Raw genomic sequence first — 14,820 nt, forward strand, 5'->3', positions numbered from 1 at the left:
GATTAGATTTTCTCAACAATCCTTATAAATTAACAATCTGTCTCACTGAAGAAAGCAGATACATTTCAAGTTAGTTTTGCCAAAACAACAGTTACTAGTAACAAATAAGTTATGGTGGAACCATCGAATAAATACAAGATAACCATTAAAAACAGATTTTGAAGAAATGCTAAAAAGGTAGGAAGATGTTCATTGTATAACAATGAATGAAAAAATTCAAGGCCCAATATTGTGTATAGAGAACGAGCTCAATTATATACATATAAATATGCATGTAGGGAGGGGAAAAAAAAAGACAGAGGACATGTACCTAAATATGCATCGTAAATGAAGAATTGCTTGGTTGAACCTAACACTCCTGGCACCTGCTAAGGGCTGACTTATATTTGCTGCAACTTTGCAGCTTCACCAGCTTTGCCCAGTGTCTTCCCTGGGGTAGTGGCTGAAATAACAGGACCTGTCTGTTCCCGCTTTCCCACCAGGGACCTGGTGGTTCACGATCAGGGTTTTCTGCAAACTATTGGTTTGTTTTTAAGGAAACTGAACAGGCAGAGAAGATGAACATAAGCCTGGCTTTCTTCTTGTATGACCTCCTCTCACTCATGGATCGGGGCTTCGTATTTAACCTCATCAAACATTACTGTAACCAGGTGAGTGTCCCACAGACAATCGCTGTGCTGTTCTGGTTCCTTCTCCAGTGTCATGCTCATTGCCATGGCATGCTGTCATACATACCCATGGCCAAGTTAGCTTGACTCCTGTACGTTCTGGGCTTGGTGAGCATTTATTTTATGTCATTTGTTTCCTGCTGTGGGCACCGCTAGACACACTGGTTCACACGGATTCCTGGAGAGTTTGCCAGCCCAGCCCAGAAGGGTCAGCAAGTAAATGTGGGACAATTGGAAGGATCTTCTGAGTGATCTTCTTCATTGGAACATTTAACAAAAACCATGTGATGGTAGTGTTCAGTCACACACTGGGTCTAGAACTCAAAGTATGAGGTCTCTTTTCACATACTAGGGTAGTTAATTACAATGTGATTGTAGAATTCTGGCTTTCAGGAACCCCGATGAAGTCAGCCAGAGAGACTGAACCTCACTGAGCAGAAAGCAAGTATTTACAATGTAAGAGTGTCTTAGCAGTACCACCACCTCCTCAGATTTTTAAGTCGGATTCTGCTCTTCTTCACCATCTTCTTTCAGCTGTTCCAGCAGTAGTAATATCAGTAGTGTTTGGTTGCTACTGTTGCTTCTCCTTTCCTTGCATATTCTTCCTTTGGCACCACTACCACTGTCACTACCACTGTCACCACTACCCACCAGCACTGTCACCACCTCCAACTGCCCTTACCACCCAGACCCTCCACCATCACCAGCACTGTCACCACATCTGGCTTCTTCCTGTGAACCAGGCACTGTGCTGAACATTTTATAGAAATAGTATCTTTAATCCTTGCAAGGTGTCGTCTACCTTTGGCAAATGATAAAGTTGAGGTTTTAAAGAGTCATGGAACTTGTCTAGGTTGGAAAGAGCTACATCTACCCAACTCCAGGGTACAATGGATTCATTCCTCTGTTCTATCAGGCCTGGCTCTCTGTGGTTCTTCTCTTAGTGACCCTAAGTCATTCATTCAACTTGTCTGGGTCTCATTGCCTCATTTGTAGAATAAAAGGATTTCTTGGGATCCCTGGGTGGCTTAGCATTTTGGCACCTGCCTTTGGCCCAGGGCGTGATCCTGGAGACCCGGGATCGAGTCCCACATCGGGCTCCCTGCATGGAGCCTGCTTCTCCCTCTGCCTCTGCCTCTCTCTCTTTCTCTGTGTGTCTCCTATGAATAAAAAAAAATCTTAAAAAAAAAAAAAAAAAAAGGATTTCTCCCTGTCCCCCTCAAAAGACCATGACTTTTCTAGAGGAACTCCTGATAAGGAAACGGACCTGTAAAAAGAGAAGCCTGGGGACATCTGGGTGACTCCATTGGTAAAGCATCTGGCTTCAGCTCAGGTTGTGATCCCAGGGTTCTGGGATCAAGCTCTGCATCCGGCTCCCTGCTTAGTGGGGAGTCTGTTTCTCCCTCTACCTCTGCTCTTCTCCTGCTCCATGCTCTCTTACTTTCTCTTTCTCTTGCTCTCTTTCAAATAAGTAAATCTTTAAAAAAGAGAGAGAGAATCCTAAGGAAACATGAGAATTCCCAGAACACCAATATCTTGCATGCCCTGACCTCCTGCCCCTGAGTGGATCTTCTGTTTCAGATTCCACCAGAATGAAGAGGTGGAGGACTATGTCATTCCTCTTTGCCATTCCGCTCAGGTTGTTTAGGATAATAGGACATCAGATGAATTGCAAACATGAGTTAATAAGTTTTCCAAAATAGGTCATTGGATGAATTGTGATCATAAGTTAATCCATTTTTCAAAACTTAAATTTGGATATATAGAAAGGAGATACTAAACACCACAATAGCCCAAGGCTAGCTACTTTTAAAGAAAAAAATTACTCATGACACTTCCTCAGGGCCATAGAGATAGGTGTGGGGACCGTTGCAATGGGATTTCACGGTACAGGAGATTGGGCTCAGCTATAAATATAAGGAAAAATGAGAACTTACAGCCAGGGAGCAAGAGTGGGGGTAATTAGTGGATGAAAAATGAGTAAGCAGAAGCATCAGAAGTGAGGATTCTGGCTAAACCAACCTACCAGGGATTCTTGCTGGAGACAGGCCAGGGGGACCAGAAACCACCTGGAAAGTGGTGAGGAACTAGGGATGAGGAATTGGTCAGATATCAAGGTGGTCCGAGATCGAGGCTGGAGAGGACTGGCTAAACAGATTTAGCAGGATCCTTGCTAAGAACGAGCTCTCAAGGACATGCCCAAGGGTGGGCCTGTTTGAAAAACAGCTCAGAGGAGCCTGACTCACATTTGGTGAAGGAGAGAATCTTCATCACTCATGGACACTCTTCATTACCAAAAGGCAAACAAGGCAGTCCAAAGGAGATGTCCGCCTGCCCCACAGAGGCACTTTATAATTTTCTCTTTTGCTTTCCTTTCTTCTCTCTCTCTCTCTGTTTTCAGTCTTTTCCTTTTCTTTTAAGTTAGGCTGTGTTTCTGATTTACCCTCTCTTTCTTCCTTTTTTCCGTGTCAGCTTCTGGAGAGCCTCAGACTTGGAATTTGGAGACCTGTGTTCTAATTCCAGTGATGCCATTAAACTAGTCTGTGATTTGGGCAGTTTAACATTTGCATCAGTAGCTCTTTCATCTGCAAAAAGCCAGAGCTGAGTTAGATTTATTCAGGCTTTAACATTTTGATTCTATGGTCTGCTTGCAGTGACGTCTGTGGATATTGTTTAGCATAATTAGTGTAGCGCTCAGGCCTGAAGTGGTAACTGACTGTAGTCAGTGGTGATTCCATTCATTAATCCCAGCTATCTAGAGACAGTATGAACATCATACTTGAGCCAAGTTATAGTCTTCCAAAATCCTTGGATTTTATCATTTTGCATACCCTCATTCAAACACCCTATCTTGTTTTCTGCTTTATGGCAAAGAGTATGATTTTAGCCTTTTTTAAATAGTCACTCACAATAGACAAAAAACCTAGCTTTTCTTTCTTTCTTTTTTTTTTTTTGAGGAAAATGCTTGTTTCCACTGAGTTTATTACTAATATAAAAAATGTTAAAAAGAAAAAAAATTCATTCTCAAATTTCCAACGACTCTCATCCTTCCCTCTTGCCCACACAACTCCTGACCCATTTCCTCAGGGTTACTGCAAAACTGAACCTGTTTGCGGCCATTTTCACAGAAAACAACCAGTACCAGGGATGTAGGGAAGAAGGTTAGATGAAGGCGACAGTTCCATCCAGGTTCCACCCAAGGGTAGGCCAGGTGGAAATTCACAGAATTCAGACAAAAGGGCTGGTAGCCTCACAATGACGTACTCTAACTAAAGTGGTCTGGAGAGGAGATAGGATAGCCCATAAGAGACTTTAGAGGACATCTCATGGGCTTGGTCAAACCCCGAAAAACCGACACCAGGAGGATGGGGAAACCAGGGAGGCAGTCTTGCAGAAAGTTTCACAATTCTCTCATGTTGGGAGGTGTGGAGAGTCTAGAGGGCATCAAGAGCCTCATTCATGTTGGCAGAAAAACTTACTCTAGTGTTGGGAAGTCACAATGATGCCTTGGACACTGAAAAAGGCTATGTATGAGGGGATGCACAGTTTCACAAAGCATAGTGATCACAGACCAGAGCGGTGGGGATCATGCTACTGATGCAAGATCTACAAAATCCAAAAGCAGGGAGAGTGGCCTTTCAGGGAGTAACTCTGCCCAGTCATCTGTACTTCACCCCAAACTGGTGAGTTTCACAAAGCAACTGGCAATTTTAGGGGTAGGGTTTGTCACATAAAAAGGACTTAAAACAAGCAGCTAGAAGGTAATGGTAGGAAACTGCTCCAGGGCTCTTAGGAACTGAGAGCAGTACCGAGAGCTGGGTGGGCAGATGCATAAGAAACAGCACCAAAGATACTTCCTGTTCAGCAGTCAATAGGTGAAGGGGAAGAGGATCCAGGAGGCAGTTGAAGAGAGCAAAGGTGGGGTCCTGAAGGTGAGTCTCTGGAGGCTGGATCAGAAGAAAGGCCATACGCTGGGCACCAGTGATGAAACACAACTCTGGACCCCAAATTGGGGAGGTGGCAGATGGGGGTGGGTGTCACTGACTGAGGGTGCTGGGTGGAACAGCCTCACAGTAGCCGTCACAGGGCCACAGGGAAGTATATGGCCGCTAGGTCAGAGGGCTCCTTCCAGCCTGGATGGGAAGGCAGAGTCTCACAGAGGAGGTCCATTGACGCCTGGGTGGTAGAAGGCACAGAGGTCCTCATATCGACAGTGGCCCTTTTTGGCAAAGTGTCGGCAGACAGGGCAGTTGGATTTGTCTTCCATAACTTGGGGGCCATCCTTTGGCGGGCAGGTATTTTTGATAAGAGACCAACTTTTGAGCCTTCGGGGATTTCACAAAGAGCAGGTCTCCAGGATCACAAGGCGGCGCTAAACCACTGAGCCACCCGGGCTGCCCTAGATGTCACTTTTAATGTGCCACTTAATTAATACCCATCCCTTGAGTAGTGACACTGAGACCACTACCCTGGGTCCTGACCTTTGCGGAGGATGTTTCCAGAACCGCATCTTACTCGTTTCTAGCCATCACCAGAAATATTTTTTGAAATTTCTGTCTTTGGGACACCTGGATGGCTCAGTGGTTGGGCATCTGCCTTTGGCTCAGGGCATGATCCCGGATTCCTGGGATCGAGTCCCAGGTCGGGCTCCTTGCATGGAGCCTGCTTCTTCTCCTTCGTGCTTGTGTCTCTGCCTCTCTTTCTGTGTCTTTCATGAATAAATACAATCTTTTTTTTTTTTTAATTTCTGTCTTTAATGAAATCTCAAGGGACCTATTTAAGACCTATACTGTGGCCTTCTTTCAGGCACAAATATCTTTTGCTTTTGCGTTCTGACTGGTTTGATCCCAAACCAGTCAGAATATAGGCCTTTAATTAGAAACTCTTGGTGAGTGACCATTAAGTGAGGGACACGAGATTGAGTTCTAATCAGTTGAGTTTGCTGGTGGCTCCATTTGTCCAAAGTCAGTGGCCATCAAGACACATGGACAAAGAGCACAGGTTCTGGTAACTGTTCCTACACAAAAGTTTACACATGTTTTATTTTTTACATAATACATAACGGTATTCATTTGTGTTAAGTTAAAGTCTAACTACAGATTGATTAATCCTATTAGGCAGAATGACCCACAACACAATGGCTTCTCCAAAAATGGCCCAAAATATGCTGCTGATTTAAATTATGTCATTTATAAAACTGCTCTCAAAATGCATAAAGAGGAGGCATGTCTGTTCACAAGGATGAGATGCTTGGTTTCCCTCGCTGGGGCACGAGGGTGTTTATGATGATATATCAAGAGGCTCAAGGTCCGTCATAGTCCTCCTTTCCCTACTTTGCCTTGAAAGAAGCTGCCTCTGAGTCATAGCCCATAAAGTCTGGGTCTTCATTGTCACCTTACCTGAGGGAAGCAAATGATCTCTTTTATTTTGTTATTGTTGCTAGTTTTTCATTGCTTATTACACAGTTGGTTTGTTTTTGTTTAATTTTTTTAATTGAAGTAAAATTAATTACAATATTAATTTCAAGCATACAACATAATGATTCAATAATTCTGTACATTATTAGTGCTCACCACAACAAGTATAGTCTCCACTATACAATGTTACTGCAGCATCATTGACTGTTTTCCTCATGCTGTACTTTGCATGGTTTGGTTGTTTGAGGAAAGACTTTTCCTCATAACTCTTCCAGCTTTCTCTTTCTTTCTCCTCCCCTTCCTCTCGTCTTACTTTGGGGCAAACTCAGCAACTTTTTTGCAGGGAATACATACTTTCCTCAGTAATAAGATGCCTTTATCTAGGGAACTGGTCTGAGCACTCCCCATCTGAAGTCTTTAATTAGAAACTACAAAAGAACAGTTGTGGTGTTAGAATCACCCAGTCATATTCCATTAGTTTTGTGTGGCCCCATATGGGGTCAGCTCCGTTCATTTAGCTTCTCAGACACAGTGGCGTTTTTGTGAAATTAATGATATTATGTTACACTGAAGACATACCCCCAGAATATTTGCAACACAGGTTTGCCACAGGGTGATAGATTTGACAAGGGTGGGGGTTGGGTCAAGAATCCACCTTTTGGACTGCTGTTAGGCTAGAATTATTAAAGGGAACAGTAATGTGTGAAAACCCATTGGGCCTCCCTGTAATATAGAGCTTTCCATCCATTGCACTGTCCCATTAATTTTTATTAAATTGTTTGTCTTAATCTGGAGAGAGTAGATTTTGTATCTGCCAACTTCAACTCCATTTGTTTTATAATAAACACATCTTTCCTGTTTTCATTTTTCTTCCCAGCTGTCAGCCAAGCTCAACAACCTTCCAACGCTCATTTCCATGAGGCTGGAGTTTCTGAGAATCCTCTGCAGCCATGAGCATTACCTCAATCTGAACCTCTTCTTTATGAATGCTGATACTGCTCCAGCATCCCCCTGCCCCTCCATCTCCTCCCAGGTGATCAGCTACTGAAAGAATTCCTCAAGCTATTTCATTTAATTAGTTTAGTCTTTTATTACTATAAAGGTTGATCTTATTAATTAAAAGGAAAATCAAGATATTCACATTGGATCAGTTGGTCCAGATACACACAAGTATGGTACCAAAGTTGCACTAACTGATCATTTACAAGCTACAGGATTGGTTTCTTCCTAGGCTCAAGGGTCCCACCTGAGGCCAGGAAGAGCAAGGAGTCCATATGCATTATGAAAATTTAGAAATTCATAGGAAAGTCACATAGCTTCCTTTGGCATCAGTCATCTTCCCATGTTAGGTGGAAAGTGAGCATCTTCTTTGCTCACTCCTTTTCCTGAACCCTAGAACTATAAAATTTCTGAAATTGTGTATTCCTTTATATTAATTCCAAAATGATCTACTAGTGATTTTTAACACCTGTATTATGTCTTTGAGCTGTCCTAGAACTTTCTAATGATACTGTTATAAAATGGATTTGGGTGTAAGACGAGTCCATCTTGAATTATACTACAGATAATTTAGTTCTTGAAGCACTAAAAAGACCTTGTCATAAACTAATCCACAGTCTCTTTTATAGAGAATGTATTTCTAATGAGTCTTGTTCTTTATCTGCCACAAAAAAATAATGCTTATATAGTGTTTAGAAACAAGGCTCTGACTGACATAGCCAATCTTTTTTTGTAGCAATTTCTCACAGGTTAGGGTCAGCGGGACCCAGATTCTACTGGATGTTAAGAGGTATTATACAAATACAGAATTCCAGAGTCAAATAAGTTTTGAAAACCCTGTGTTAACAGGTTTGCTTGCAGTAAGCCACCCAAGAATCTCTAATTGGTTAGTGTAAATTGTAAATACCCAAAGGGTGGAGGAGAAAAGTATTTAATAAGCATTGATTCCCAAAGTTATTTAACTATTGGAAACCTGTTTTTTTCTTCCATAGATTTCTCAAGAGATAGTGCCCTCTAGAAAAACTTGAAGGAAATGCTGTTTTACAATCACATTCCATTTATAGGTGACAAATCAGAGGCTCAGGGCAGCCCAGCAAGATTAGTTTCTATTTTTGTTGGAGATCCCTTGATACTAACACAAAAGTGAAGGTTTGTCTTACCAATTAAAAAAAAAAAAGAAAACTCAGCCATTTATGTCAGGTGACATGAGGCAGTTGTCAGCCACATGACCATCTCAGTGTGAATTGGGGAGGATCTGGTTTACAGCAGCAGTTCCAAATGTGCTAATTTTGCCCTGGGTCCTCTGCCACAGTTCCCTTCTGACTGCCCCAGGGAATTAGCAAACCCAGGGCAAGGCCCAGCCCCACCCAGCTGTAAAGGATTTCCAAAGTCACTTTAGATTCCTTTAGTGCAATACGATGTATATCCCCAAGATAACACAGGAAATGTCTAGGACTGGTAAGTCTGACACTTCCTGCCTGATACCACTGCTGGTTCCAGCCAGTTGAATTCAGGCAGTGTGTGCAAGCCATACTCAGAAGTGTAGCCGAGCAAACTGGGGCCTCTAGTAAGGGAGGCAGCTTGTAGGAGAGGAATTGCCAGCTCAAAGCCACAGCAAGGGACACAGTCCCCGATTCTCTATCCACATGATATCCTTGGACTTTAATCTTGGCTTCTGAACTGGGGTGGGGGAGTATCAGTCATTTTGTGAGAGACCCCGGGGGCTTTATTTTCATCTTTCCCAATTGACAGTTCTCGGTCTGTTGTAAAAGGAAATCAGAGTGACCACTGGAAGCAGGGCCCCCACCTGGGGAATATCACTGGGAAGTGCTTACAAAGCCTCCCCCCTGGAAGCACCATGCCCTCCATAGACACTGGCCAATGTGATTTTAATTCCAGTTCTTGTTACTCATGGAACTGCTCCTTGCATTTCTTTCTGTTGTAATTTAAATTCAATTAATTAACATATAATGTAAATTATTTGTGTTCAATTATTTGTATTACTTTCATTCAGTTAATTAACACATAATGTTAATTATCTGTACATAATGTTACTGGTTTCAGAGGTAGCGTTCAGTGATTCATCAGTGTTATATCACACCCAGTGCTCATAACATCACGTGCCCTCCTTCACGTCCATCATCCCATTACCCCAGCCCCCTAGCCTCTCAGCCCCCTCAGCCCCCCAGCCTCCCAGCCCCCTCAGCCCCTCACCCCAAACCCTCAGTTTGTTTCCTATGATTAAGAGTCTCTTATGGTTTGCATTTCTATAGAATTCTAGCTCCTGCTCCAGTTTCCAGGACCAGAAGATTGCCAGCATGTTTGATCTGACTCCCGAGTACCGTCAGCAGCACTTCCTCACTGGACTTCTCTTTACTGAACTGGCTGCTGCCCTGGATGCTGAAGGAGAAGGGTATGTTGCTGGCATGTAAATTGGAATACAAAGCAAAAAGCCCACAAAAAACAAAAGGGTTTCGCAATCCAGCCTCTCTTACTTGGTGAAAAACTCTACCATTCACCAGTTCTGAAGAGTGGAAGCATCCGTATGTTGAGAAAAAGGTGCTGATAGGAACGTGGAAAGGCATGAGGGACAGAGAGAAACTATAAACTGGCTTTTTCCAGCCACTTATTCATTGAAAGAAATGAATTTCAATTTCAGCAGGCTTCCCAGGGATGCTTTGATTAGTGAACTTAGGAACAAAGCCATTTATAAATTCTGCCCCAGGTGATCCGTGTATACACAGAGGCAGCAGCAAGATGCCACTTGGCTTAATGTTGACAAAGGAAGCCAAACTGATGGGAAGGCAGTCACCCAGTGTCTAGATTAGGTTTCTTGCAGAGAGACCTTCCTAGGCTAAAAGAGACGCCCCAGGTCCAGGACTTAGAAATCCTCTCACCTTTTATAAGCCTGGGCATGTGGTAGTATCCAGTCTCGAAGTCCAGGGACAGGGATGGAGCTGGACCACCCCTTCTTCTTTCCTTCTCTCTCTCTGTTCCTGAGCCATAGGATTAGAAAACCACCATCTGCCCAATTAGATGGAAGGAGACAATGCGTTCCAAATTATACATCACATTCAACAGTTACCAAATGGCTACCATGGGGCAGACATCTATCAGAGATATATCAGTGCACAGAACAAAGTTCCCTGCCCCCAAAGAACTCACCATTCAGAGACTCACATCCAAAGATCATTAGGATTGGAAGATAATCAGACTCAGCCCTTTCGGTGTTCAGGTTAGGCACAAAGGATTGAAGGAGCTTGCCCAAAGTCACTTAGCAGAACCACATCTAGAGCCAGGGTCTCCTGAGTCCTTTTCCAGGGTGTTCTCTCCCTGGAAAACCTCTTCCTACAACTCCTCTCATCTTACCTTGTCTGCTTAAGAAGCTTCTGGAATAAAGTATCTGATTAGTGACAGTGATGCTATATGTTACAGATATTTGTCTAATTGGAAGTTTTCAAGTTTTCTCTTAAGTGCTTGTAATTTAGTGAAGGAAACAATGACCAGAGCACCTTTGGCTTATGTGAACTGCACTCACAAACATATCCTAAGCACTTTGTCCATACTGCTGTCGGCCAGATGAATGTCTGTCTCTGCCTCCTGGGAGGTCAGTGTGGAAACCAAATGTTCTTCAATCTAAATTCTGCCTCTTTCTAGAAATCCATGTCCTGAGGGCATCCTTAGAGAGCTTCAATCTCATCTTCTCTCAAACCTAACTGCACTCCTCTCAATTTTCTCAGTAGAACTTTCTACCTGATAACTAACATAAATTTCCATAGCAACACAAAGTGCCCTGATCCATATGGTGTTAAGAATGAGGTTGGAGCACAAAAAAAGTCACCTTCAGGGACAAACACACACACACACACACACACACATGCACACGCTTTTGCTTAATTGTACTTTGCTAGCACTGATCCACATGATTTCTGAAAGTACTCGTATTTACATTAGCAGAAGTTTCTAATTTCCATTTCCCTTCTAGTGAGATATCAAGGGAAACCGGCCTGCCATCTATTTTGATTCCTCATGAAATTGTTGCTGTTATTTTACTAGCAACAGAGTAGAGTATGTTCAGAGGTCATCGAGCAATTATGTTCAGGCAGGTGGGTACATTCTTCAAACACACACACATATACACACAGCACCTTTTCTACCCCCTAGAGGGTAGCTAATTAAGAGTGTCTCTCCTTTGGCAACACAATAATCCCTGATTTCTGGGTTGTCAGTTACTCCCCTGGAAATTCATTAGAAATACTGTCACATACTTATTAGTGACTTTACCATGTGGGCTAAAACCTCAGAAAAATCTCTTTAATAGTACTTCCTCTTCATCAGTACTTCATTTTGCTGCCAAGACAATTAAGAGACTCACCAACACCTGCCCATATGAAGGGCAAGGGCCAGTGGGACATGTCTCAGTATTTGGAATTCTGAAAGGAGCCATGGCTCCAGTTTCTAATGGGTCTCCTTGGAACACCCTCCCCCTTAACTGGCGGTGCCCACGAGTGTCCACAGATCATCAAATCCACAGTGTTTTGCAAGCATGTGAAAATTAGCATCTTTGTGTTATGCTACCAAATGTTTAAATAATTAATTCTAATCCTTCATATGCTCTTCCAAAAAATAAAGGGACACAACACTTTCCAAATCATTCTATGAGGTTGTTATCTATTATCCTGATACCAAAAACAGACAAAAGAAATCACAAGAAAAGTGCACACTAATATGACTATAGACCAAAATATCCTCAACAAAATACTAGAAAATTGAATTTAACAACATATAAAAAGGATTATACACTGTAGCAAGATTGGTTTAACATCTGAAAATCAATTAATAAAACACACTACATGCATAGAATAAAGGATGAAACCCATTCAGTCATCTCAATAGATGAAGAAAAAGATTTTGACAAAATCTAATACCCTTTCTTGAAAAGCACTCAACAAATCCTATAGGAATATAAGAGCATTTCCTCAACCTGATAAAGGGCATCTATGAAAAACCCACAGCTAACCTCATACTTATTAGTGGAAGACTGATTGCTTTCCTTCTTTCTCTTTCTTTTTTTTTTTTTTTCTTTTTTGATTGCTTTCCTTCTAAGGCCAGGAACAAGATTAAGAATATCCACTCTCGTTACTTCTGTTTTATTCGTTGTTGTACTAGAAGCCCTATCCAGAGCAAGTAGGCAAGAAAATGAGATAAAGACACCCATATTGGGAAGGAAGAAGTAAAACTATCTCTGTTCACAAATGACATGATTTATTTATAGAAAATCCTGTGGAACCCACTAAAAACCTATTAAAGTTAATAAATGTGTTCAGCAAGGTTGTAAGATATGAGATTGATATACAAAAATCTATTATATTTCCATATACTTGTGACAAACAATGTGGAATGAAATTAAGAAAACTTCTCCATTTAAAATAGCTCCAAAAAATAACAAAAATCTTAGGACTAGATTTTTTTAAACAAAAGAAGTATAAGTTTTTGTACACCAAAAACTATAAAACACTTTGGAAGGAAATAGAGCTAAACAAGTGGAGACTCTTGACATATTCTTGGATCAGAAGACTTAATATTGTTAAGATGGCAATACTCCCCAAAAAGCCCTACAAGTTCAGTGCACCACCTCTCAAAATTCCAGCTGGCTTCTTTGCAGATATTGCTAAGCTGATCCTGAGTCATATGAAAATTCAAGGTAGCCAAAGATAGCCAAAACAGTCTTGAAAAAAAAAAATACAATTGGAGGACTCACATTTCCTGATTTCAAAACCTACTACAAAGCAATAGTAGTGCTTCTGCCATAAAGACAGACATATCGATCAATGCAATTGAATTAGGAGTCTGAAAATATATCCTCACATTTATAGTCAATTGACTTTTGGCAAGGGTGCCAAAACCATTCAAGGGGGAAAAAGTAGTGTTTTTAACAGATGGTGCTAGCACAACTGGGTATCCACATGCAAAAGAATGAAGTTAGGTCCCCATCTCACACCATATGCACAAGTTAACTCAAAATGGTCAAAGACCTCAATGTAAGTGCTGAAACTATAAGACTCTTAGATGAAATCATGCAGATGATCTTCATGAAATAGGATTAGGCAATGACTTCTTAGACCTGACACCAGAAAGGCAAAATAAAAGAAAAAAATAGCTGAGTTAGACTTCTTGAAAGTGAGAACATGTGTGCTATATAGGACACTATCAAGAAAATGAAAAGAGAGTGCACAGAATGGGAGAAAGTATCTGCATATCATAGATCTAATAGGGGATTTGTGCCTATTATTTTTTAAAGATTTAGTTTTTTATTTTATAAAGATAGAATGTGTGTGTGCACATAGTGGGAGGGGTAGAAGGAGAGGGACAGAGGGAATCCCAAGCAGACTCCCCCACTGAGCATGGAGCCCGACATCCAGCTTGATCTCATGACTTATGAGATCATGACCTGAGCCAAAATCATGAGTTGGAGGTTTAAATGACTGAGCCACCCAGGCGCCCCTCTCTTTATATAATTTTTAAATCTCACAACTCAATAACAAAAAGACAAATAACTCCCATTTTTTAAAAGGCAAGAATCAGCACCAAAGAAGAGATGACCAATAAGCACAGAAAAAAAAAATCAACATCATTAACCATCAGGAAAATAAATGCATATCAAAACCAGACAAATTCCCCTTCTCTCTTAGTTCTTTCAGGCAACTGTAATGAAAATACCATAGCCCAGGTGGCTTATAAACAACAGACATTTATTTATCACAGTTCTAGAGTCTGGGAAGCCCAAGATCCAAGGTGCTGGTAGATTAAGTGTCTGATGAGGACCCATTTCCAATTCATAGATGGCCATCTTCTTGCTGTATTCTTACATGGCAGAAGGGCAGGGGGGCAAGGGAACTCTCTAGGGTCTTTTATAAGGGCATTAGTCCCATGCATGAGGATTCCACTCTCATGACTTCATCCCCTCCCAAAGGCCTTTCTTCCTAATACCATCACACTAGGATTACATTTAAACATATGAATTTTAGAAGGACACAAACATTCAGTCCATGGCACCTTCATACCCACTAGGATGGCTGTAATAAAAAGATAAATATTAACTAGTGTTGACAGAGAGAAAATGGAAACTTTTCAGGTGTGGGGGTGATGTAAAATGGTGTAGCCACAGTTGGAAACAGTTTGGTGGTGGATGCATGGTGGTGATTAAGCATCTCACTGCAGTTCAGGGCATGATCTCAGGGTCCTGGGATCAAGCCCTGAGTCAAGCTCTACACTCTCTCTTTCTCCCTCTCCTTCTGCCCCTCCCCCTGCTCGTGCTTTCTCTCTCTCAAATAAATAAATCTTAAAAAAAAAAAAAAAAAGGAAAGGAAATAAAACAGTTTGGTGGTTCCTCTAAAGGTCAAACATAGAGTTACCATAAAATCCAGTAATTCTACTCTGAGGTATGAAGTAAACTCCGTATCCAAGAGAAGTAAGCTTATGTCCACACAGAAACTTTTACACAAATATTCAAAGCATTGATAATTCATAATAGTGAAAATAATCCAAATGTCCATCAGTTGATGAATGAGTAATTAAAATGTGATCTGGAGTTCCTGGGTGGCTCAGTCTGTTAAGCGTCCGACTCTTGATTTCACCTCAGGTCATGATCTCAGGGTCCTGAGATCAAGCCCCATGTTGGGCTCTGCGCTGAGCATGGAACCTGCCTGGGATTCTCTCTCTCTCCCTCTGCCCCT

The 14,820-nt window shown here is 41.7% G+C and overlaps 1 protein-coding gene across 4 annotated transcripts in view; it reads left to right on the top strand.

Annotated features, from left to right (window-relative positions):
• Window positions 1-14,820, top strand: part of DOCK8 (dedicator of cytokinesis 8) — a 230,735-nt gene that overhangs the window by 166,490 nt on the left and 49,425 nt on the right. For all 4 annotated transcript variants that reach the window (XM_025423389.3, XM_025423392.3, XM_025423391.3 and 1 more), the window contains 3 exons: window positions 537-650; window positions 6,963-7,118; window positions 9,358-9,497. In XM_025423389.3, the coding sequence (XP_025279174.1) occupies window positions 537-650; window positions 6,963-7,118; window positions 9,358-9,497 (410 nt within the window). The remainder of the gene's footprint in view (window positions 1-536; window positions 651-6,962; window positions 7,119-9,357; window positions 9,498-14,820) is intronic.

Source organism: Canis lupus, chromosome 1 (genome assembly GCF_003254725.2).
Source record: "Canis lupus dingo isolate Sandy chromosome 1, ASM325472v2, whole genome shotgun sequence".
NCBI classification, from domain to species: Eukaryota; Metazoa; Chordata; class Mammalia; order Carnivora; family Canidae; genus Canis; species Canis lupus.